The sequence below is a fragment of the Candoia aspera genome, chromosome 3, assembly GCF_035149785.1.
Source record: "Candoia aspera isolate rCanAsp1 chromosome 3, rCanAsp1.hap2, whole genome shotgun sequence".
NCBI classification, from domain to species: Eukaryota; Metazoa; Chordata; class Lepidosauria; order Squamata; family Boidae; genus Candoia; species Candoia aspera.
In genome coordinates, this window is record NC_086155.1 from 82,242,060 (window position 1) to 82,268,019 (window position 25,960).

At 37.1% G+C, this 25,960-nt stretch overlaps 1 protein-coding gene across 4 annotated transcripts in view; it reads left to right on the top strand.

The window, feature by feature from the left end:
- LRRC8B (leucine rich repeat containing 8 VRAC subunit B) overlaps positions 1-25,519 on the top strand; it is a 44,623-nt gene extending 19,104 nt beyond the window's left edge. For 2 of the 4 annotated variants that reach the window (XM_063298228.1, XM_063298230.1), the window contains exons 2-6: positions 3,226-3,272; positions 5,466-5,532; positions 15,312-15,414; positions 17,085-19,244; positions 20,666-25,519. In XM_063298228.1, coding sequence (XP_063154298.1) covers positions 17,109-19,244; positions 20,666-20,938 — 2,409 coding nt within the window. In that variant the 5' untranslated portion in view covers positions 3,226-3,272; positions 5,466-5,532; positions 15,312-15,414; positions 17,085-17,108 and the 3' untranslated portion in view covers positions 20,939-25,519. The remainder of the gene's footprint in view (positions 1-3,225; positions 3,273-5,465; positions 5,533-15,311; positions 15,415-17,084; positions 19,245-20,665) is intronic. The other 2 variants (XM_063298227.1, XM_063298229.1) reach the window with 1 other exon arrangement.
- Positions 25,520-25,960: the final 441 nt, after the last annotated feature.

The following is a 25,960-nucleotide window of genomic DNA, read 5'->3' on the forward strand; positions in this document are numbered from 1 at the left end:
CATAAAAGATACAGATAAAATTCAAAATGATTTTGATTGATTAAAGAAATGGATCAATAGTTATTTTCTGTTTATCTCAGAGAGCAAGACACTATTTAATGTTTTTAAAGTACAGGCAGATTCTGACAGAATAATTGAAAAAGCTTTCTAACAAAGCAGTTTAAAAGTATGACCAGTTATGCAAAGAAGTGATTGGGTGGCCTTTCCTGGATGTGTTCAGACACAGGCTGTTGGGGATATGATTGGTTTAAGGAGTTGCTGAGAGGTGCAGCAGGCATAGGAATGCACATTCTGAGCATCTTTTTCATTTCAAATCTAAAGTGCTATGTAGTCCTAACTTTCTATTCCTATTACAGCTTCACTTTAGACATTGTTACTTGGGCTGTGCAAACTTGAGGATGTAATCACAGAAAAAAAGGATGCAGAGCCCCTATATTCTAAAATAATTAAGTTTTTGCCTGCTGAAACTTACGTCTTTATCAGCTTGGTCTGTGGGTAGATTTGCCTAATGATGGTACATACAGTAGTTATTTTGGTGCATCTCTAAAGGAAGCAGATATTTGTGGCTTTTAACGTTGTGGTGAAATTGCCATTATTCCTCTGAAGTGTAACACAGAAATTGTACAGTTGTGACTAGAAGCTATAAATGTTAAAACTGTTAAAATTATGTCAAGAGTGTTACAGTGTAGCTAAGGATCTGTTGGTAAACTTCTAGGACACTTTTTAGGTGATTAGCAATAGTTTCTTATAAGTTAACAATAGCAAATAAGATTGCAGATGTTGTTGTAATTATCCTTATTTCTGAATCACAGTAGCGTTCAGCTATACAATTATGCAGTGGTCCTAGTATGGGTATGCTATCCAGTTCTAGAATTTTTATTAGCATTTCTGATCTGTGATAGCTCAAATGTAGACTGAAGATTTATATATTACCATGGCCTTGAAGTTTAGATAGTAGGTAGGTAAAGGTAAAGGTTTCCCTTGACATTAAGTCCAGTCGTGTCCGACTCTAGGGGGCGGTGCTCTTCTCCGTTTCAAAGCCGAAGAGCCGGCGTTTGTCCGTAGACAGTTCCGTGGTCATGTGGCTGGCATGACTAAACAGAGCGCCGTTACCTGCCCGCCAAAGCGGTACCTATTAATCTACTCACATTGGCATGTTTTCGAACTGCTAGGTTGGCAGGAGCTGGGACTAGCAATGGGAGCTCACCCGTCATGTAGATTCGAACCGCCGACCTTCCAATCGGCAAGCTCAGCAGCTCAGCGGTTTAACCCACAGCGCCACCACGTGACTTTGGTAAATAATTGGCTTTGTCTTCTGAGACATCATTTGCTCTGTTGCTATACCACCACATTTCTGTATTTTGGTTTGGTGAACCTTAAGGTTCTAATAAAAAAGAAATATGACGTCTTCAAGTCTTGGCTATGGATATATAATTTTCCAGAAAATTTGGGAAATTTAAATATATGCAAACTTTTATATCTCTGCCTGTAATGGATGATGCTAGCAGTATCTATTTCATTTTCAATGCTTTGAGGTTTAGTGGAAAACAGGAACAACTTCACCCAGCCTCTCAAGCAAGTGTTAAAAAGGAGAAGCAAATCCATAAGCAAAGGAGGACTGATTCCATTCTTCTCCTATGAAATTAAATGTCAGTATTCCCAGTAGAGGCATCTGATATAAACCTCAGTTACAAAAAAACATAACATGTTGAAACATCACAAGGCAAATCCTGGCCTTTTGTTCTTGTGTTCCAACCTTGTGATCTTTTGGTTGCAGTACTTAAGTCACATGGTTTGGCTTGTGAAGCATGTTTCATCATTTACACACACACACACACACACACACACACACAGCCTGCCTCCCTCTACCTCTTGTAGATGCCTGTGACTCCCAGAAGAAGAAATGAAGTTTTGTGCTTATGTTTCAGAATTGTGCTATATAGATTGTCCTCTGCATATGGGAATTGTAATGATCTGATGTTCTCAATAATCCTGCACAGATGTTTTACCAGTTCATAGATTTTTAAAAATTAGTTTGAGATGTAAATGTAGGGTAGCAGTATATGAAAGAAACAGGAAATATTACAATTTTTTTCCAGTTTTGGAAAAATGAGGATCTTTTTTCCCCCTGTGCAGATCTGTAGCCCTAGCCTATCTGAATCCACCCCTTATCGGGGACAGCATTCATTAGACAAGGGTAGTTTGACTTCCCTTTCAGCACACCCATAGCTAGACCTCTCCACAACTGTAAAATAATCACATTAAAACTCTTTCTATTCCCAGGCTCATTCTGACATTAAATGTTATGCTGGTCTATACTATGTATCCTATAAAAGTGTTGGGCTGCCACAGTAATAATATCTTATAAGCTAGAGTAATCTTTTGAATAAACATGATCTAAGCTCTATTTTATTGCAGTTTAAACTTTTTAAAATGAGAAGCAACTAAGAGTATTGTGGCCTTTTTAAAGAGTTGAACCTTTGTTATGGATTACAACCTGCTTCACTGGAGACTAATACAAAATTGCCAGTGTAAGTTTAGAAATACCTTTTTTTTAAATTATATTCTTGGCAATTAAAAAAACAGCACTAATAAGCTTAGTAAAACAAAAATGAATCCAATACAAAATTGTATTGAACAATAAAAGTTCAGTAATAAATATTGACTAGTACAGGAAATTCCATATAAAGTAAATTCTCTGAAAAAGCTGCAATAGATCTGCTGAGAAGTTTATCAATTCTGCTCAGTAACAGAGTACAAGAAATGGTTCAACCACTGTCAATAAGAACTGGTTAATATGATTGGCAGCTTGTAACAGTAGCTTCACAGTACTGACCTTTTCAAATTTGTCAAGATGTGCTTGACGAATCATCGGTGCAGCATTTCCTTTTGCTTGTACCTTGGTTACAGCTGTCTGTACTTTGTCTACTGTATGTGTGATAGAAATGTAATGGTAATTGATGTAAAATATTGTGAAATCTATGTTTATTTAAACTTTTTAGACTTGAAATTGAGTTTTGGGGTTTAGTAGAAACAAGTGCTGTGATTAAACCATGCCACTAGGTGGTGCCTTGGATTAAATATTTTTCAGACATGATGGGATTGGTATTTAAACCTTATTAACCATAATTAGAGATTTCAGACTATGTGACTGTTATAAATTTATCTTGTTCTATACTTTTGTATTGTAAATATGCAGTAACTCTTTCAACGATATTTCTATAGGAACTGTCAAGTTCCAGAAGGAATTATATCTGACTGGCCATCGACAGGTAAGAACATGTTAATTTGTTTATCTGGCTGTTTTAACTGTTGTTTGTTTAATATATTAATTTAAATTATATTTTTTGCCTAAATATAAGCAGAGTTCAAAGTTAAAAAGTAAAGCTTGTGGTCATCTGCTCTGATATTGATGGTATATATTTCTAGATTTAAATTATCATGCCTTAGAAATTTCCGGAGCTGACAAGATTGACAACATATCTTGATTTAATAATAACAGTGCTCTGATTCTTGTTAGATATGTTTACAGAACAGCTTTAGGAATTGATTATTGACTGACCCTGTGCCATCATCTTGGTATCAACTCTTAGTGATCACATACTGTAGACTTTCTCCAAGATGATTTGTCCCCAGCCTTCTACTAGGACACCAATCGCCACTATAATTGAGTCCATCCACCTTGCTGCTTGTTGTTGTGTTACTCTTTCTTCATCTTTGTCCACATTATAGATTTCTCCAGGGTTAGGTCTTCATATAATGTGTCAGACTATGATCATTTGAGCCTGGTCATTTGTACTTAAATGAGAATTCTGGATTGATATGTTCTGTGATCTATTTGTTTGGTTCCTTAGCCATCAGTGGTGTTCTGAGGAATCTTCCCCAAAACCACATTTCAAAAGGGTCAGTACTCTTTCTGTCCTCTGCTGCTTCTAAGTCCAGTTTTCACTTTCATAGAATGTCACAGAGAAAACTATTGCCTGCACAATTCTCATCTTTGTAGTTCAGACATACCACAGCATCTGAATGTTTTCTAAGGCTCTCATTGTTACTCTGCCAAGTGCTACCCTGTGGCATGTTTCTTGACTTCTGTTTTCTTTACTGTTGATAGTCCATCTTAAAAGGCAGAAGCTATCCACCGGTTCAGTAACTTCATTATCAATTCTAAGGCTGCTTGTGGTACCCATTTTCATTACTTTTAATCATTTATATTTAACCTTAGCCCCATTGTTTCACTATGTTCTAATAATGAAGCGTCTTTCATAACTAGAGCTTCCAGATAATTCATATTTGCATCTAGCAGGGTAATATCAGCATACTACAGATCTTGATGTTTCTTCCTCCAGTTTTAAAACCAAACTTACCTTCTTCCAATCCAGCTTCCCTTAACGTATATTCAGAATAGATAAGGGAGACTGTACAGCTTTGGCTCACTGCTTTGCTGACCTGGAGCCAATCTGTTTCACAATATTCCATCTGGACAGTTGCTTCCTGTCCTGTGTGTGGATTCTACATGAGGACAATCAGATGTTCTGGGATTCCAGTTGTCCTAAGGACATTCCACAGCTTGACACAACTGAAGTCCTTTCTCTAATCAATGAAGTACATACTGACTTTTTAAAAGTATTCATTGGCTTCCTCAGTTATTTAGTATGCATCAGCAATAATGTCTCATGTTCCTCGGCCGTCTCTAAAGCCAGCTTGAACATCTGCATCTCTATTTCCATGTAGGACTCTAATATGCATTAGATGATCTTGAGCATTATTTTGCCAGCATGTGAAATTAAGGCTATTGTATGATAGATTGCACATTCTGTTTAAGTCTCCTTTCTTTGTTATTGGTATATAGATTGACCTCTTCCAAATTGTTGGCCACTGTCATTCTCCAGATTTGCTAACATAGTTTGGTTAGAACCTTTATTGATTCTTCTTACCATATTGTTTACCATATTTCTGTAGTTATTAAATTAATTTGTGCAGGCTTCCAGTGTAATGACCAGATTGCTGATCTAATTTCAGCTTCTAGTTGTAGAGATTCTTGTAAATAGGGAATATCTTCTCTTGGATGCTGACAACTCTATTGTACAGCATTTCAGTTTACTCCTTCCATCTTTGTTTGATCATCTTGGAATCAGTTACTGTCTTTTAGTATACCATGTCAAGGTTGGAACATCCTTCAAGTTTCAGAGACCTTTTGGAAGACTTCCTTGATTCTTTATGCCTATTTCCATCTTCAATGTCTTTATAGATGTTATTGTAATACTTATTCTTATCTCTTCTAACACCTTTCTGAAATTTTGTTAAGTTCCTTCCTGAGATCTTTTTTTTCCCTTGGCTTTGGTTTCTCTTCTCTTCACAGTTTCCACAGTCTGTTCTGTCATCCAGTTTGCTTTCTTCTGTTTCTTGGTCTTTGGCAGTCTCTTTTCACATTCATCCTTAACAGCCTCTTTGATTTCATTCCACAGTTCCTCTGGTTCCCGATCAATGAGGTTCAGGACTTCAAACTGATTTCTGATGTTCTCCTTGAAAATGGTGGGTATGTGCTCAAGATCATATCGTAGAACTGTTTCAAAATCAGCTCCTAGGCATATCTTTGCTGTTATAACTGAGGTCTTCCATCTCCTTGTAGAAATAATACAGTTGATTTAATTTCTGTACTCCATCTGGTTATGTCCATGTATATAGGTGCTGTTTGTGTTGTTTGAAGACATTAGTAATAATGAAAAACTCATTGAATTGACAGAAACTGATAAGTCATTCTCCTGCTTCATTTCTGTTTCCTAGGTCATATAGTCCAAACACATTTTCCTCCTTACTATTCCCAACTTGGGCATTCCAGTCTCCAACCACAAGCAGCACATCTTGCTTGCATGTTGTGTTGATTTCAGATCGAACTTGACCATAAAACTTGTGAAGTTCTTTTTCTTCTGCATTAGTGGTTGGAGCAAAAACTTGGATAATGGTCATATTAAAGGATTGTCTGCAAATCTAATTAATATTATTCCATCTTTGATTGCATAGTATCCAAGTACTGTCTTTGCAGTATCCTTCCTGACTATGAAGGCAATGCTGTTCCTTCTTTGTTTTCCATGTCCTGAGCAGTAAACAGTAGTACCTTCTAACTGTCTGGTTCTAGAACATTTCAATTCACTGATGCCTGAAACATCAATAAGTAGTTGATTCATTTCATCTTTCACTGCATTGATCCTTCCCATGTTCATGCTTCTTACAGTACATTCCATGTCCCCAATGTAATTCTGACTTTGCAGCTGCAGATTTTTTTTTCCTATGTGGCAGTATCAGCAATTAGACATCCCAAAGGTTTTAATCTAGCCATGTCATAAACACTATTAGTGCTCCAAAAAAAATCCACAGCTCTTCCCCAGGAGCGTGTTGAGTGCCATTCAACCCATCATCCAGCACTATATCATTAATCACTTTATATTGTACATCCACATGGTTTTCTTGGTAGAATACAGGAGGGGTTACCATTGCCTTCTCCCACACAGTATCAGATGATGCTTTTGCCATTGTCACTGAAGTGATCATCTGTCTCCAGCATCTTCCTATATCACTGCTGCCCAATATAAGGTGCCTGCTTGCTTTAGATGGGCAGCTGGCTTCACACCTTGGGTTAGCCTGCTGGGAGTATGTTCCTGGCATTGTTTGCTCATCCCTCCTAGGAACAACCCTCTGCCACGATGAGGACTTGGGGGGGGGGGGCTTTGGGAATACAGACTATAATAAAACGGTGTTATTTTCAAACATTTGTATTAATGTTCAAAATGGAAAATAAGGGTTTTATTTAAGGAAATAGCCAAGATCAAAATCCTCAGGAAAACACTGGAAGTTATTTAAACTATTATAAAAGAAGGTAAGTTAAAATCAAACCACATTTTAGAAAGAATATGGTATGAATATTTAGAAGAGAGCACTAGCATGGTTAAATAACTGTCAAAAAGACTTGTGATACAAGGGTTTTTTTTTTAACTGGAAAGCTTAATTTAATAGAAACTAGAGAGGAAATACTCTGGCTAATCAAACAAAAAAGGAATTTGAGGAGAAGTAATGCACTGATACAAAGAAATAATTAGGAAAATGCCGTAGCCTCTACCAAACAATATTATAAAAAAAATACTGAAAGAACATAGGGAGATGGTAGGAATGTGTCAGCCCTTCAAGGTAGTCCAGACAGAAAACCAAACCATGAGTACTAACACTACCTTTATTGTAAAGTTACAGTAACAGAATCTTGCAAGTCTGAAAGTGCTTCCCCCCTCCCCTGCCTTTACCTTCAAGAGAACTAGGGAGGGTCAATTCTGGGACACCTTCTCCATCCCAACCCCTCCTTTGCATTCAGATTTCATTTATCAGACCATTGTTTAGACTGTAGTTCTTCTGTATGTCTCCTAAAGTTATTCTCATAGTCTATAACTGAATGAATAAGTTTGTGTCATGTATGTTTCTACTGAAATTAATTGAAGAGATATCTACGTCCTTTAATTTTTAGGAAGGCCTGCATAGTATGCATAGAGGTGATAAACGGATTTGGGTAGGTCATGTCTGTCTATGAGAATACTGTATGTGTTTTCTTGATTTAATAAAATTTTTGAATACTGTATGGCATTCATTAATATAGCAATAGATTTGTTATACAGAGTACTAATTAGCATTTCAAGTATTTCAGTGCATTATGTAAGAATTTCAACCAAGACTATAGTTTTTATTACTAAAAATGTATTGATGAGTAAGTGTTAAATGGCACTTAGGCTAATTGATTATTCCATATTCTGTTGAATTCCGTACAAAAGTAAATGGCATATAAAATACTAAATAAATTGTAAGAATACTTTATTCATTTATTTTTAACATTTGTAACAACCAACCTGATGCTTACAGCAAATTCCCTAAAAAATGGCAAGTCAGATATTAGACTGAAAAATATGTACTGTGGGGCTGAAACAATTCAATTTTCAAGTTATTTTTAAAGTTCCTAGCACAGAATGCCATATGTCAGTCTTAACTCACTGTATGGGTGTTGCCAAAGCAAGATGTATTTAAGCAACACTGTTGATTTGTGTAATGGATTTAAAAATATGGCCAGGATGTTCTGGCCTTATGAAATGTGCTGTTTATGGGAATCCAGTCATGGGTAAGCTAATGCTTGCCAAAGAATTTTAAATAAGGCTGAATGAAGTCCTGGCTGCTTTCTAAGATAGAGAAGCTGTTAAGAATATTAGTATATTTCAACTGAAGAGTCTGAAGTTAAGAAAGACTTGGAAGATAAGATTTTGATCATGCTATTTAAGATCACAGATAGTCCTAGTTGTGTAACTGCTCATGATATTTGCATATATAAGATTTCAAGAGGCGATTGTAATTGCTTGACAATCTCTGCAGCTTATTGCATTAGAACAGCTTTCCCCAAGTGGCGATCCCTAGATGTTCCAGAGTACATACAGTTTTCTGAGTTCTGAATCCTAACCTTTGGGAATTCTGAAAGTGGAATTTCAAGACATATTAGTACTAAGGTAGGGAAGCTGTACAAGGCACCTAAGACATGCTGTTTAACTTTCTATCATCTAGCCATGTTCTAAAGGAGAGTTTATGCCCCTAACTTCAGGATCCTAAACTGAGAATGTTTTTTCCTATAGAAGGAATCAACAGAGGGATAGCATCAAGATCACAGGAAGTGATAGTATCGCTCTATACTGCACTGGTGAGGCCACACTTGGAATACTGCGTCCAGTTCTGGTTACCACAATACAAAAAAGATGCTGAGGCCCTATAAAAAGTTCAGAGAAGAGCAACAAAGAATATAAGGGGTCTGGAGGCTAAATCCTGTGAAGAATGGCTAAAGGAACTAGGTATGTTTAGCTTAACAAAGAGAAGACTGAGGGGAGACATGATAGCAGTCTTCCAATACTTGAAAGGCTGCCACAGGGAAGAGGGTATCGATTTATTCTCCCTAGCAGCTGAGGGTAGGACAAGAAGCAATGGGTGGAAGCTCATCAGAGGAAGATTCAACCTGGAAACGAGGAATTTCCTGACAGTGAGAACTATGAAGCAATGGAACAGCTTGTCTCCTGGAGTTGTGGGTGCTCCATCCCTGGAGGTTTTCAAGAAAAGATTGGACAACCATTTGTCCAAAATGGTATGAGGACTCCTGCCTTGGGCAGGGGGTTGGACTAAAAGACCTCCGTGGTCCCTTCCAACTCTATGATGATTCCAGGATTCTAGGATTTGGGGGCCATTGGAATGGCTTTTTAAAACTGTTTTGCAAACAGGTCTTTTTAGAAGGTAAGCATTCATCGTCTGTATGAAAATGCAATTATCAAGCTTTAGTAGTGTGATTACTCCATGTCCTTCCACTGTTTTCATTATCAGACCTGTAACAAATGTGAAATAGTCTCAATAGTTGTGGAGTTCTAGATCTTATTTATAGATTGGTGCTGGAACCTAAACAGTGATGGCACTTGAATATCAAAACCACCTTCACTTTTCCTGTCCTATCCTACCCTTAATGCCATACTTTCTCTTTGACATTCTACCAATAAATGTGCCTCCTACAATTCCTCACCTAAGCACATTTGACTCCACTCTTAGTTAAACCATCCCCAATTACAACATTGATATGGTTGGAAAAATACCTCATTCAAAACTATAACCGTTTCAAAATTTTAAATGTTAAAACCATGGCTAGTAGAGGAAAGGTTAAATATATGAAAGCCATGTCCAGCAGGGAAAAGATACTCACTTTTCCATAGCCAATTGCACTCTGCCCCACATTTCATCATCTTGAAAAAAAGGAAGTAGGGAGAACTCTTCCACAGAACTAGACTGCAAAATCCTAGTTTATGCTGGTAGTTTGTATTTACGTATTTTGGCATATAAAAATTACCAGGTTTTGATACCGTATTTTGATGATCTTCAAACAATGGAAGTCAGCAGTTGACACATTCTGCATGGCATACGCAGGCTTGTCATCACATACTTTTCTAATAACGTGTGCAGTGAACAGTTCTTGAAGAACTTAAATGTCATCTGTTAGCGTGCTTTGTTTTCTGGGAGTTAAGATTACAAATACACTCTATTCAAGATTTCCTCTTGAATTAGCCTCTGTTAGGGTAGCCATCTGCAAAGCCTCGTTTCAGTGACTGACAAGTGGTAATGTTAACCACCTTTCTGCCGGCTGAACTACAGAGACCTGGTTTTTCAGATTCTTGAACCAGAGATGGGGGCATGTCAGAATCCATTGTTCTTTCAATAGCCAAAACAGCAAAATTACTTGTTTCTGTGATTGGCTGTCCCAGTTTTTGTTTAGGACTTGCTCTTACAAAACAAGGCTCACAGAGCCCTGTTACATAAATACAGTTTGGGGTCCATGTGTATGTGCCTGTGTAGGCAGATAGGTGTAGGTATATAAAAACAGAGAGATACTCTTTCCCCTTCATATAGCCGCAGTTTCTGAATGGTAGCCTATTGGCTCCATTAACTGAAACCTACTAAAGAGATTAGAATTAGTGTGAATATTACTGAAGATAAATCTTTGGAAATGGAAGCTAATAGAGAAGATGTTTTTGAATACACATGAAAGCCTGTTTTCCATTAAATTGTCTTAGCACTGTTCTGGAAATTTAAGACTTCCAGCACTCTGTAAACAAAGAAGCAAATCTAATCTTCTTGGTCGTAGTTCTGATTTAATATAACCTTACTCACTGATTATATATTCAGCTGTTCTTCTTGTGGCTTAGCTCCTTAGTACATTTCAGGTCATGAAATGCATATGTTTCTATGCTTTGTTTTTACAGACACAGGAAGGGTATCTGAGAAATTAATACGTTTCTGTTTTATTTAACCTCATAGATACTACTCAAAGTGGCAGCATAAAGGCTTAACTAGATTTTCATTTGTATCTCTGAATGCATTTTGTATCTTAAACGTGTATCCTGTCTTTCCACATTTAGTATTCAGGGTGTCTTCCAAAAATTAAAAAAAAAATGAAACTAATAATAATTTAAATCAAATATCATACAGTACATAATAAAAGACCAAATAAAACCAATTTAGTAATGGAATAATACAGTATCAGTCAGATTACTGTTCTGCAACATAGGAGAAATAGCATTCAACTCTAAGCCTAGCTAACAGCCCAGTGAAAAAGAAGCAAATGCACTGGAGCTCCATTTCTCCTTGCTGTGGTTGTGACCCATAAGGCTGGGCTTCCCTCTTCACAGAGGCCATTGAGTGCTAATGCCTTGGGAGAAAAAGCAACAGAGCCATGTATTCTGGAAGTTATGGTATCATCTGGACCTCACTGAGCGAATCCTTTTCCATCATAACTAGCCATTATAGAAATAATGAAATATTAAGTACTGGTATCTGAATTTCCTTTTTCTTTGGTGCCATGGCTTTTTAGATTATAAACCTGAGAACAGGACTGTCTGTGTTTATTTTTTTTTTTACAAGTTGTTCCGGGAGCCTGTTAGGCTGAAGGATGAAGCATAAATGTGGATAGGATAGGATAGGATAGGATAGGATAGGATAGGATGATCAAACAGCTACTTTCTTGTTGGTGGAAAGTCGTCCATGAAGGGGCTAGACAGGGATTTCTAGGAGGGTACTGAGAGCTTTGGTATATCCACTGGGCAGTCTATTTCTTAAGTCTTTCTTTAGTCATACAATTTATAGACCACCTGACTCTCAACAACTCTAACTCTTACAATTAGAAAGTTTTTTTAAAAAAATACAAAATATAAAAAGGAAATCATGAGCAGCCCCAAGGACAACATATAACACTATCACCACCACCCCAGTACAAACCACCCAGCAGGGTTTCAGCTTTCACCTGCCCCAAAGCCTACCCCTATCAGACAAGTCTATTCAGAAGTAAACTCCATTAAGCTCTATTACACTTAGTTCCGGGTACATGCTGAATTGTAACGTCAGCTTTGTAGAGCAAAACTATGAACATATCCAATAAAGAACTACACACTGCACAGTTTGTATACAAGACGTAGGAACATAGCATAATTTTTATAGTGAAGAAAAGAAAATATATTATTTTGACTAAAGAGAATTTGGATAGAAAATTGAACTTATTATATTGTTTATGATTATTGCTCTACAGCATGTATAGAAATTATTATTCCTAAATGCTACAGTACTAAACATTTGGGCGAGTAATATATTTTTAAAATGTTGTTTAAAAAGCTGGCCTGCAATGTAAGGTAACTGTGTGGTTTGCAGTTTTTGTGGATTAATCCTGAAACACTGATACCAAAAAGTAGAACTGAGGCTTTTTTGCAGATAAATGCAAAGAGGATTGCAACCTAAGGATCACCAAAATGATGAGATAATTGTTGAGATCATTTTAGATACTCCGAGTTCCAATTTTAGGACATAATCACAATTGAGTTAGAGAACTTTGAAGAGCTTTTATGGTTTTATGAGCTAAAAGCTGTTTGGAAGGAGTTCTGATCTATTAATTGCATTACCCATTAAATTGCATGAAATGTGTGTATTCTTCTTTATAATCTTTAGAACTAAACAAAATTAGTAGGTTAGCATTTCTTCAACCAAAGTGTTCAAGAACACCTTTTCTTTCATTATGATTTTATTTTGTTTTAATCCTGATGTTGAAGCAATATCTGGATTCAGTCAATTGGACTGTGTCCTTAGTTTTGTGGAAAATGAGGCTTTGGATACATCTTAGTTTCTGTTCTGAGCTCTATCTGCTATAAACGAGAGAGCAAAGTACTGTTCAAAGAAGACAAGTGGCTAAATTTCTGAGTAATGTACTGCTCTTCACTTGGATCCCCGACAAACTATTTGCTGTAATATAATCTAGTCTAGTTTGTTTCAGCTACACTTTCAATCCTTTTTTCAGTAGTTTTCCTTCTAAGGACATAGTCCTTGTCAAATGAAACCATTTTTTACTATATGGATTTCATTGGGATCATGGTCACATGTGGACACTCCAGGCTAAATACATTTTGAAGTTCAGTCTCATTGCCTTCACTGGAATATTCAGGCAAGTAGGTTTTTTCATTACAGACTGACATAGTTTGGTATATTAGAGCAGCTTTGGTATTCTAACCAAGGAATTAAAATCACAAGTGAATTGTGTTTGCATCTCCCCGTTTAACACACATTAAACTGCTTTTAGCTAAGACTAATAAGTGCACCTACCATTGTATGTATTCAACCTTTAGTTATAGCCTTAGTGCTGTCATAAAAATAATTGAATGTATTCAGAGAGCAAGGAAGATAAAAGTATTTTCTAGGAAGAACTATATTGTAGGAGGAAATGAATAATAGCATTTTGTCAAGATAAATTTGTGGCACAAGCATATAGAATTTTCCTCCCTATGCTTCTGATAAGCAAGAGGTCAGTAATTACATTCTCTCAGTCTTTTTCAATTAAGATGCAGCATTTCAAAATACAGGTAGTCCTTGTTTAATGACCACAATTGGGACCAAAATTTAGGTCGTTAAGCAGTGTGGCTGTTAAGCGAATCCAGACCCGATTTTCAAAACCATTTTTGTGGTGGTTGCTCAGCAAATTGCCATGATCATTAAGTGAATTACATGATCATTAAGTGAACCACGTGGTCGTTAAGCGAATCCCTATTGATTTTGCTTATCAGAAGCCAGCTGAGAAGGTTGAAAATGGCAATCACATGACTGTAGGATGCTGCGACCATTGTAAATGAGTGACAGTTGCCAAGTGCTGAATCGTGATCATGTGACCTCAGGAATGCTGCAACAGTTGTAAGTGTGAGGAACAGTCATAAGTCATTTTTTTCAGTGCTGCCATAACTCTGGACAGTCATTAAATGAATGGTCAGTAAGTGAGGACTACCTGTATGCTATTTACTGAACTTCCTTTCACTGGGGTTGAAAATTCTGTCTTGGAATGTGAAACCAGAGGGAATCTGCAGACAATGAGCCTTCTCCTGCCATGCCCCCATTACCATAGTGTATCCTTAAATCCTAATATACTCTGTAAAAATAGCCTAGAAAGAAATCACATGGCACTATAGCTAGGAAATAGCATCTGTTTCTATACTTCTTTACTCTTCACAGAGAATCTCCTTGCTGGCTAGGACTTTTCCTTTGCTAGCCTTCAGACAGCATAATAGAAAATCAGAAACAATCATGTGTTTTTGTGGTGCCCAGAATTCTCCATGGCTTCTTTCAGCCATAAGGATTAAACAAGTAATTTTTTAAAACACCAATATTTGTTATGTGACACATAGCTGAATCACTCATTTCATCTTCCAGTGATCCATAATTACACATATACACTTCCATTTTAGCATGTATCCATATTATCCATTTTCTAATGTTTCAGCCTATTTTAAAATGTGCTTTTAGCAACAGGGTCAGCACATCATATTGACTAGAGCAGAGCTGATATGGAGCTAATTGTCTTAAGTATTACCTCCTTTGGAATGTTTGCAATATTCTTTTCCCATTAAGCACAACAAGAGATCTTTTAAGCAATGGAAGAAACCCTATAAGGCAAAATTTCTGGCTTAATCTGTATAGAGGGCTAAGATTATGAGATGCCAAGCTAACTTGAAATAAAATCTACTGTACAAGTCAGCACAGAACTGCAGGATGGTTTGAAGAGCTTTTAGAAGTATTTATCAATGGTGATACCCTTCTGAATTAATGTCGGGTTGTTTACACTAGCTTTATACCTGCTTTGTGGAAGTTGTTGCTGCTTCTCTACTTGCAACTTATATACTCTCTGATGTCAGGAGCAGTGTTTCTAACTGAATAGTATAATCAGACCAAAAATAAGTAGTTAATTATGCCGTATGGAATTTGTTCACGTTATTTCTTCATGTGATAAGTAACTTGTGAATTAACACTCTCCTAATGTTTATATCTGAATACATTCTTACACAAGTAAGTGTTATTGTTGTAATGGCATGTTAAGGATGAGGTTTAAACTAGAGATACGACATTTCAAGAATTTTGGATGAGAAACTTTCTGGTGTTCTAAATTAGATTTCATTGAAATTTTTTAGACTGTATTTCCTGTTTGTAGTTTTCTCCCACATCTGCACTTACAAAAAGATTGAGTAAATATGTTATTATTTTTCAACTTTGAAACTGATAAATCTGTTCAATACTGTATCCATTCCTTATATAACTAATTACTAATACAACCTGAGAAACAAAGATTCTCTATTTTGCAACACAGTATCCCCAAAATTCTGATACTGTGCGTGGCTGTGTGTCTTGCAATATGGGCAACCTCAGTTTTGAATCCTTGTATGTTGTATATTGACATTCAGGATGAAGACAGTTGTGAAGATGGCATGCCTCAGGAGTTTTAAAAGATGCAGACCGCCTGATTGAAAATGGTAGTTCTATGTTTTATCCCATTCAGTTAGGAAAGTAAGTACAAATTATTATTTCCAACATATAAGTTGCACATTTATATCAGAAGTCTTTTTTATTTTTTATTATTTAGCAGGTTCAGAAGTAATTATAATCACAGAAATCTATACCAACAAGATAGGTTTTGTGCCATGCATGAATAACAAATTCAGTGAAAATCCTTAGCAGCAAAATGTTCACACGGGAATGGACAACAGCCTCAAGAAACTACTTCTTTGCCGGTATGCAGATTCATATCACAAGTTCGATCGTTTAGAAGAAGTTCCCTCTAAACAAGAGCTGGGAGGGTTGCTCAAAGTAAAAGACCTATCATTTCACTTAATGTGTAATTTAAAGGGAATAATCCAGCACAGAAGTAGTGTGTGGTGAACACAATGTTATTTATTTATTAAATTTTTATCCCGCCTTTATTATTTTATAAATAACTCAAGGCAGTGAACATACCTAGTACTCCTTCCTTCTCCTATTTTCCCCACAACAACCACCCTGTGAGGTGAGTTGGGTTGAGAGAGAGTGACTGGCCCAAGGTCACCCAGCCAGCTTTCATGCCTAAGGCGGGACTAGAACTCTCAGTCTCCTGGTTTCTAGCCCAGCACCTTAACCACTAGACCAGACTGGTTACCTTGTTTGCTCCTTGAATATTTGGTCAGTGTTGCTTGTGAATTGTGGAATGTATTCATAGCATTGTCTTTGAATTATTTAACAATCAAAATAATAATACCATAATGGTAGAAATAAAAAATACAAATGTGAAATTAATCATTTCATATTATACTAATATTTGCAAACTGTATTTAACAGTTAACCATATAAATAATATGTATCATATAAAACTGAAATTAAAAAGGGGGAAATCCTGGGAATTTTTATCCCAAACAAACAAAAACCCAAGAAAATTTGACTAAATAGCTAAAATTGCATATAGATTTATTTTTACAGTACTGCACTGTAAATTGCTTTTATTAGTTTAATAGAGAAAAACCCAAAAGTACATAAATACAATAAAAAGCTAAAAACTGTAAAATAAACAAATACATGTAGGATATAAAATAATAATAAATTTTTATAATGTAGAAAAATTCTACATAAACACTTCAACGAATGGTAACCATAACTGAATCTATAGCTAACACTGAAGGTATTTTGTTCGTATGTTGCTAATAACATTGACTTTGTAGACCACTGAGTAATTGAGGCATAGGTTTATCCTTCTAATTCTGAAGAGTAAGTCATTTAGTTGTAAATAGGACAGTGAAAATCCACTTTCTTTGTCCATGCAAAAGGAATGTGGTTGAAAAGGATATGAATATCTCACAATACCACAGTTGTACCACAGTTGAGTTAATACATACCACAGTTGTACCACAGTTGAGTTAATACATGCAATAACAGATAAGATTTGTCTTTATACAAATTCGTAGAAATGTTTCATTTGTGACAAAATTGCAATTAAATACAAATTGCATTTCTCTCTATAGGTTATGGTTTCTTGCAGTAAACATATGTTTAAATAAACATCGTGAACATAAATAAATGTATCAATTATTTCAATAAATCAATTCTGATATGTTTAAAATGTTAAAGCTACATTTTTATTTAGTGTAATAGAATTTTACTCTTTACCCAGATAACTCAGCTAAGCATTCTCCTTTGTTTTTCTTTTCCAGTTGCTACTGCGTTATAAGCAAGTCATGATCACGTTAACTGAACTCAGATGTCTAGCAGATGCCCAGGCATCATTCCACATCTTAAAACCATGGTGGGATGTCTTCTGCTACTATCTTACCATGATAATGCTGCTTGTGGCTGTCCTTGCTGGGGCTCTTCAGCTCACTCAAACTAGATTGTTATGTTGTCTTCCTTGCAAGCTTGAATTTGACAATCGTTGTGCAGTGCCTTGGCATCTGGTTAAAAGCAACATCAATGAATCCATCAGCTCTGCAACACCAGAAATTCATTCTCTTAGAATCCAGACTAACCTTCACAGGCAGCAGTATTCTTACATTGATGCAGTGTGTTATGAGAGAGAACTTCATTGGTTTGCCAAATTTTTTCCATACTTAGTGCTTCTCCATACTTTCATTTTTGCAGCTTGCAGTAATTTCTGGCTTTACTATCCCAGCACCAGTTCAAGGCTAGAGCATTTTGTAGCCATACTTCACAAATGTTTTGATTCTCCCTGGACCACACGTGCCCTATCAGAAACAGTTGCTGAACAATCTGTGAGGACTGTGCCATTCTCCAAATCTAAAACATTTCTTTCCTCCCCAAGCAACTTAACGGAGCTGGAGAGCAAGAGGCAATCAGTGTCCTACTCACAGACTGGACTAGAAACAGCTGGAAGAGAGAGTTCTTCAAATGTTCTCGACAGAAGAGAAGGGGAACAAGCAAAGTCAATATTCGAGAAAGTGAAACGATTCAGGGTACATGTTGAGCAGAAGGATGTCATTTATAGAGTGTACCTAAAACAGATTGTGATCAAGGTCATTGTATTCATTTTAATAATGATTTATGTTCCATATTATTTAACCTTTATTAACCTAGAAATTGATTGTATAGTTGATATTCAAATCTTTACTGGCTACAAGCGATACCAGTGTGTCTATTCGCTGGCTGAAATTTTTAAAGTGCTTGCTTCATTTTATGTTGTCCTGGTAATCTTATATGGCCTGACATGCACTTACAGTTTGTTATGGATGCTGAGAAGTTCACTTAAACAGTATTCTTTTGAGAAGCTGAGGGAGCAGAGTAATTACAGTGATATCCCTGATGTAAAAAATGATTTTGCGTTTATTCTCCACCTAGCAGACCAGTATGATCCTCTATATTCAAAGCGGTTCTCAATATTTCTCTCTGAAGTGAGTGAAAATAAGTTGAAGCAAATTAGTCTCAATAATGAATGGTCTTTAGAGAGACTGAAGAGCAAGCTGATACGAAATCCTCAAGACAAAATGGAACTTCATCTTTTTATGCTTAGTGGTCTTCCAGATGATGTCTTTGAACTCACAGAGATAGAGGTTCTAACCCTAGAACTTATTCCTGAGGTTAAACTTCCATCATCTTTAAACCAGCTATCCAATCTTAAAGAACTGAACATTTATCATTCATCATTAACTGTAGAATATCCAGCACTGCACTTCCTTGAAGATAATCTAAAAATTCTACGTCTGAAATCTGTTGATATGGGAAAGATTCCACGCTGGGTTTTCTATCTAAAAAACTTACAGGAACTGTATTTGACTGGATGTTATGTGCCAGAACCCCAGAATGGCTTCTCTAATGAAGGTTTTCAGGATCTTGTAAATCTGAAAGCAATTCATTTAAAGAACAGCCTTTCCCGCATACCTCAGGTGGTTACAGACCAATTGCCTTCACTACAGAAATTATCTATTGACAATGAGGGGAGAAAACTGTTAGTGTTGACCAACTTGAAGAAACTGTTAAACCTGAGAATCCTGGAACTGATCAGCTGTGATTTGGAGCGCATTCCTCATTCTATTTTCAGCCTAAACTATTTGCGTGAAATAGATTTGAAAGAAAACAATCTCCGAACAGTAGAAGAAATTATTAGCTTTCAACACCTTGAAAATCTTTCTTGCCTGAAATTGTGGCACAATAAAATTTCCTACATCCCTGTGCAGATTGGAACCTTAGCAAACTTGGAGCAGCTCTATTTAAATCACAATAACATTAAAAAAATCCCACCACAGCTCTTTCTTTGCAAAAAGCTACATCATCTGGATCTGAGTTACAACAAGCTAACCTCTATTCCTGATGAAATCCAATATTTAACAAATTTGCAGTACCTTGCTGTGACAAAGAATCATGTAAGTAGAAGCTAATACTGCCTTAAAGTGAATTCTGGAATATTACTCTTTTTAGATCCTCCTTATTCTTTCCTCTCATATATACTGTACCCAGATTTGACTGAATTCTGATCTGAGTGTGTTAACAGCAAGCAAAGTTCAGCTGACGTAATTTATCTTCATTCAGTTTTATTGATATATTTTCACTTATATGTTTATTTAAGGAGCATAAAGCACACAGTAAGATCCCTGTAAACAGGAAGTGGTGTGGTAATTCAGACATTGCTAAAATATAGTTCCCAGCATCCCTCATAATTGGCCATGTTGGGTAGAAATGCTGATAGTTGAGATTCAGCGATATATGGAGGACCACAAGTCAGCTTACCTTGATGTAAACAGGATTATATGAAGGAGTGTCACATGGTTACATCTTTCACAGTTGGCCACATTTCTTATTTAAAAATGTGCTTATGGATGTAGAGTAAGGGAAATGATCTTGACAGAAATATGCAAGAGGGCTGAAACATTTTTTAAGTCCTGGAGAGCACATTATTTGGAAGTGGCTCAAGCAAAAACCTCCCTGATTCACTGGAGTATGAGGAGGAGGGAGGGACAGCACAATCTGACTTGCAAGATTCTCTTATTGTAGCCTACCTCAATGAAGTATAGTTCTAGTCTTCCTGTGGAGTTGATTGTCTAGTCTACTTAGTAGCCAGTTTGGTGTAGTGGTTAAGGAACCAGGCTGGAGACCAGGAGTTCCAGTCCCACCTTGTGCACAAAGCCAGCTGGGTGACCTTGGGCCAGTCACTCACTCTCAGCCCTAGGAAGGAGGCAATGGCAAACCACTTACGAAAATCCTTGCCAAGAAAACTGCAGGGACTAGTCCAGGCAGTCACTAGGAGTCAAGTCAAGTACTGACTTGAAGGAACCAAAACAGAAACTACCTAGGAGGGCTGACAGTTGAAGAACTAAGAGTGCCCCATATGTTTATCAAAGTACATTATTTTAGAATGCTCTGTCTTTATATCCCTTGAGTGCTCCATAGTCTGAACTGCTGATCAAAACATGGCAGACTAATTGTATTAGTGATGGTGCAAACTATCACAAGTTATACAAAATCCTCTGCTTGTTTTGAAAATATAAAAGACAGCATAACTAAAAATCTTACTACTATATGTTGGAAGACATGAATTATAAGTACAGAAAGAAAACAAAATAAAAAGGTATGTGGTGCTGCTACTTGATAAGTCTTGTTCTGGTAAAGGAATTTATTCAAAAATATACATTTTCTTAATACTACTTATACCGATGACAGGAGAAGGGAAGTGCAAGTACTGTTATAAATTGGGGGGAGCATATTCCTTATACTGCCTTTGCATGGTATATTCTTATTAAGGACTGATTTATAAATTGAAAACATTTTTACTGCTCGTTTCTTTTAGATTGAAGCACTTCCTGACGAATTATTCCAGTGCAAAAAGCTACAGTACCTTCTTCTGGGACATAATAGCCTAATGCATTTGTCTCCTCGAGTTGGTGAGCTTTCCAACCTTGTTCATCTGGAGCTCAAGGGAAACTATCTGGAGTTACTTCCTGCTGAGCTAGAGGAATGTAATTCTCTGAAACGGAGTTGTCTAATTGTAGAAGAATGCTTGTTAAAAACACTTCCCCTTCGAGTAACAGACCATATGCAGATATGCTTGGACAAAGTTTGAGTTTGAGAAAAGTTGTGTGCATGTGGACAAAACCATGGTTCAAAAGAAATATATAGATGGAAAGAAGAAAAATACAGGTCTGCCCACTGATTTCAGTTTTCCGATAAGAAATTAACATTAAAATCCTAAGCAGAAATATAGACCTGGCAAGTATCTGCATGCATTTCATTAAAAACATTACAAGTGAAATTAATGTGCAGAAAATTAAGTGGACAGTGTAATCAGTAGTTAAGTGGCTGAGATTGAATAACATTATTCAAGGTCTAGAAAGGTTATTTCTTTTCTTTAAATAGCAGTTCTTAATAGTTTGTGTAAGGACCAACTAATACAGTTTTTCATATCTGTTACCTGTTGGTACATTTATGGAGGGAAGGAGAGGCTATTAGTGAAAACTCCCCTATATAAAAACTACTCTTCAAAAAATCTGTTTCAGAACTAAATGTTCACTTCTGTTTATGAAACATAGAAATGTTTTCCTACATAGGCATAATGAAATTTCATTGTGGCTCTATGAACTCTGTCCAGATTATGGTACTAAACTTCATGCAATCCAACTTCCTTTAATTTATGCTGCTTTAATACTGGAGTTAATCATGTGTACCTAAGGGAATACAACTGGACCTGATGTAAAGGTTAAAATCAAGTCTTGGAGAACTATGCAAGTAGTAAAATTCAACATGTCACTTTTTTTTTAACCTATACTAGTATATTGCTTGCCTGCATTAAAAGAAAAAACTCTAGCGCTTTAATTTTGAGCAACGATGGAAATGCAATATGCAATATAGAGGGTCCTTTCTTTTAAAAAAACTGGCTAGTCTTTTTCCCCCAATTTTCTGGCCCACCATACTAAAGGTTTTAAAGATGGTCCTTGAGTTATAAGTAGTGGTAGAAATAGCAGCTTAAGCACTTAATATAGAGGGTCTTTATAAAAAGCAAGGTATTTAATGAAAAGCACATGAATGGACAAATCTTATATATTTCTCTCTTGTTCACAGATGTCCTTTGAAAAACTAACATACCATTCCTTATTTTCGCTAAAGCAGGACAGAGAATATTTATTCCTACAGAGCTGAATCCTAAGTAGTACTCTTTAACAGAGTTCTGCTCTAAAGAACTAGGAGAATTTCTGTGATGATATATAAAGTAGCAGAGGGAGACAAGAGGAGAATGGGGAAAACTGATCCCTTTAACAGAAACCTGTATTAGATTGAAGTTCCTTCTGTGAATGGAAGAGTAATTCCTGCCCCCAGAAGAAAGCTCTGGATTCAGTCCATGGTATTTTTAATTCATTTCAGTCTCGTTCGGGCACATCTTTGTTGTGGCTATGGTGCTCTATGTGTGGGGATTGGGGGGATTTTGGCTTCCATTGTAAAAATACAGTAACCTGATAGCATGCTTTCAGAGAAAATGGATCTTTTACTTCTGTATGATATAGTTTTATAGTCCGCTATCTTCATTTTGTGCCCAATTTTGTGGTTGAGTTGAATGAGATACTGGAAAGGTATATTTTTTGATAAATTTTTTATCGCTTCTTTAAATACAGCACACTTATTTTAATGATGCCATAAAATTGAGTTGTTTATGAAATGAAAAATTCACAACGTTCATCTTACGTCCATCAGAATAATTACATTCCAAAGACCTTTCAGAAAAACTCTCAGGGAACAAACTTGTGTTATGATTTCATAGATTTGATGCAACTCAAATTCCCCCAGCTTTTTTATTTAAAGGTACAATTTATTATATGCATGTCTAGATGTTAACTATAACCGTGCAATATCCTAGACCACCTTTATGTGTTCTTTAAATAATAGAAGCAAGCTTTGCAGTATCACACACACACACACACACACACAATCTGCATATATCTGCATTGTTCAGCCCAGATGAGCACATTGAGAATCCTGATGCTGGGATTTAAAAATTTTGGTTCTCATGTAAACCCAGCAGACATAGAACTCAATAGGTATCGAGTGTGTGACTGCTTGATTTTGTCTGCCTTATGTAAAAATACCTCTCAATGTCAAGTTTTTTTTAGCCTTCATATTCACTTCCATAACGTAAAAAGCAGCTGCAGTTCTACCTGTCTTATCTTTTTGTATTGTACTTCTTTCCATCTCTCTCTTTTTTCAGTTTGACATGCCTCTGAAGAGTCAGGAATGGGTGGCATTTATCTTAGTATGGATTATTAGAATTTTAACCTGCTTTGTTCTTCATAAGTTGATGGATACTTTGATTTTCCTGTACTAGAGCCAGGGCATAATTAAGTTGGTATGTCCCACCTGCTGCAAAGGCAGAACTAGAAAGACTTCTGGTGTCAATTCCTGATGTTATCCCCCATCCCTAGTTTCAACCTTGCCTTTCTCCAGATAACATGCATGGTTATGAGCTTCACTGACATCTGCGTGGCCAGGACCACCCTGATCACAGATTGTCTGCACTTTTCCTTTATCAATCTTCCTTCAGACCCAATGGGAGAGGGATGAAGTTAAGTTTTTGTAGATGAGGAAGATGACCAATGGGCAGTCCTTATATCCTCCAGACTACTCCAAAAAGCAGATTTTGCACAACTACTCAAGGTGGTCTGCAAGACTTTCAAAACCAGAGACAGCACCCCCCAAATGCCCCCCTTCTGGATCTACTGGTGGTAGCAGTCTTCCTGGTGATTAGGAACCATTCTTCATGCCTTCCCTTCCGAAAAATATTCAACAGAGTGGGGAGATCCATGAAACAACAAAGGGTGGCTCCTTCCTGGCTGCCAAACTTTATTCTTTTCCTAAGGCAACCCTATACCTCTTCAAAACCCCTATGGCAGATACCCCCATGGCAGTATTGATTTTGAGGGCCATTATAAGGAAAGATGGGGAGTACATTCCCAACATTCAGAGGACAGGAGAATGGAGATACTGCAGTGCAGAGGACATGAACTAACAGCCTCAGCCTCAAGGGCTTCTCTGCCTACCTTAACTTTTGCCAGTTTTTCTATCCTTTGGACCAAACAGCTACTTCCTAGTTCAGGAGTCAAGAGGATGCCCAAAGTAGCATAAGCCTTTTGGTGCTGCATGCAGCATATCTAGCCCTGAGCATGTGGCAGACTCTCCTAAAAGGCCAGCTTGCCATCTGAACAGATGTGTGACCACCAAAGCCCACATAGAGATGAAGACAGCTGATGAAAGAGGCAGACAAAATCTTGTCTGGCTGAGGGCAATATATATTTCCTCACAGCAGAATACATTGAGGAGATCCACAATACAGTGGCAGACTGGCTCAGGGTCCCAAAATTTGAATTGCAGCAAATGCAGTTTCAATCCCAGACTGTTTGAACAAATCTTATCAATCTTTGGGAACCTTCTAGCACCTCCTACCAATCACAAGACAGAACGGTTCATCTCACACTTCCCATCCTAGGGAGCATAGGCAACAAACACCTTCAATGCCACCTGGCCCAAAGACTTGCTATACATCTTTCCCCCCATTCATTTCCTGTTCCTGAAACTAGTTTGAAGCCAGAAACCTGATTCTGGTAACTCCCAACTGGGCCAACAAACCCTGGCTCTCAATTCTAGTTGCTCTGTCAACTTCCCATCCATTAAGTCACCAGGCATCACCAAAACTGCTGAGCCAAGGGGGATTCAATTATCCACATTCAGCTGCTTACAATTACATGGCTGCAGGTTGAGTGGAGCTATCTTGCTGGCCTATCCACAGGTATCTGTCATGGGACTTCAGCTAATACTAGAAGCCTTCAGTCATCCCTGTTCAAACCCTTGCATTGGTTTTCCTTAGAACACCAGATATGGAAAGGGATGTTCCTAATAACAATATAGTCAGGTGGATATCAGAAATAGAAGTGCGTCTTGGCCAAAAAGGAGAGCCACATTATCCAACTGAACACCATTACTCTACACCTAGACACTTTCATTACTGGTGTGAATATAGTGTTCCACCAGGACTAGAAATAATCTCTTCGTTCTGCCTCAATCCCAAATCCAAATTGGGATTTGGGCCATTACAAATTGGATGTTAGATGAACCATCTAACCAACTTGGGCCATTACAAATTGGATGTTAGATGAACCATCAAAATCTTCCTGAACAAAACAGGATTTCACAATATCAGACAATGTCCTGGTTTACTTTCAACATTGGCACTTCAGCCACAAAACCTTCCTAACATGATTTCCAAGGGAATCAAGGTATACATCAAACTAGCCTATAAGACTCAAAATAAGCCTGCCCCACAGGAAGGTGGTGCACTCCATAAGCACAGCTGACTCAGCTGCCCTTAATACTAATGACTCCCTAGCATATCAGGATGGGATGTAATCCTGTGCCCACCCTTATAGAGCACTATAAGATTACACCTTGGTCAAAGCATCCTTCAGCAGGAAGGTACTATAGAAAATAGTTCCTGGCAAGAACTAGGGGCCCTCCAGATACTATTATCCTATGCCAAGGTGTAATTTTGGTATATACCACTTAAGATTACCTTGGGTCTACTGTAAGAAAATAGTACATTGGACTTGTCATGAAGGTCCTTCTACAGTGTACACAGGGCATCCAGCCTACTCAGGCACTGACCCCCCCCCCCCCAAATCTACAAGTTGCAAGTTGTAATGTCTCTCTTGTATTCCTGACATTTCAAGTTTTGTTACCCTGAGTCCTCCTCCTGGCTTGCCATTCCAAAATTGGAGAAAAGAACTGTCTCCTTCCACAGGAACCAATTTCAGGTAGCTTTTTAACCTTACCACCAGTGTGAGGGAAGATACTCACTTTAGGCTGCCCTGTCTCTGCTGTAGAAAAAGGACCATCGTAATTCCAAATACCATTTTAAAAAAGCTGGGTTTTGTTTGTTTGTTGTGAGATGTTAATATTACAAAATTATGGATTGTATCTTGAGAACATTCTAAGGTTATTATGAATCTGATATTCCGCATTCTTTTTCCACTGTGTTTCACCAAAAATAGCTTTGAACATTCTCTCCATCCAGATATTTATCTTCTAATGAAGCCTTCCCCAATTT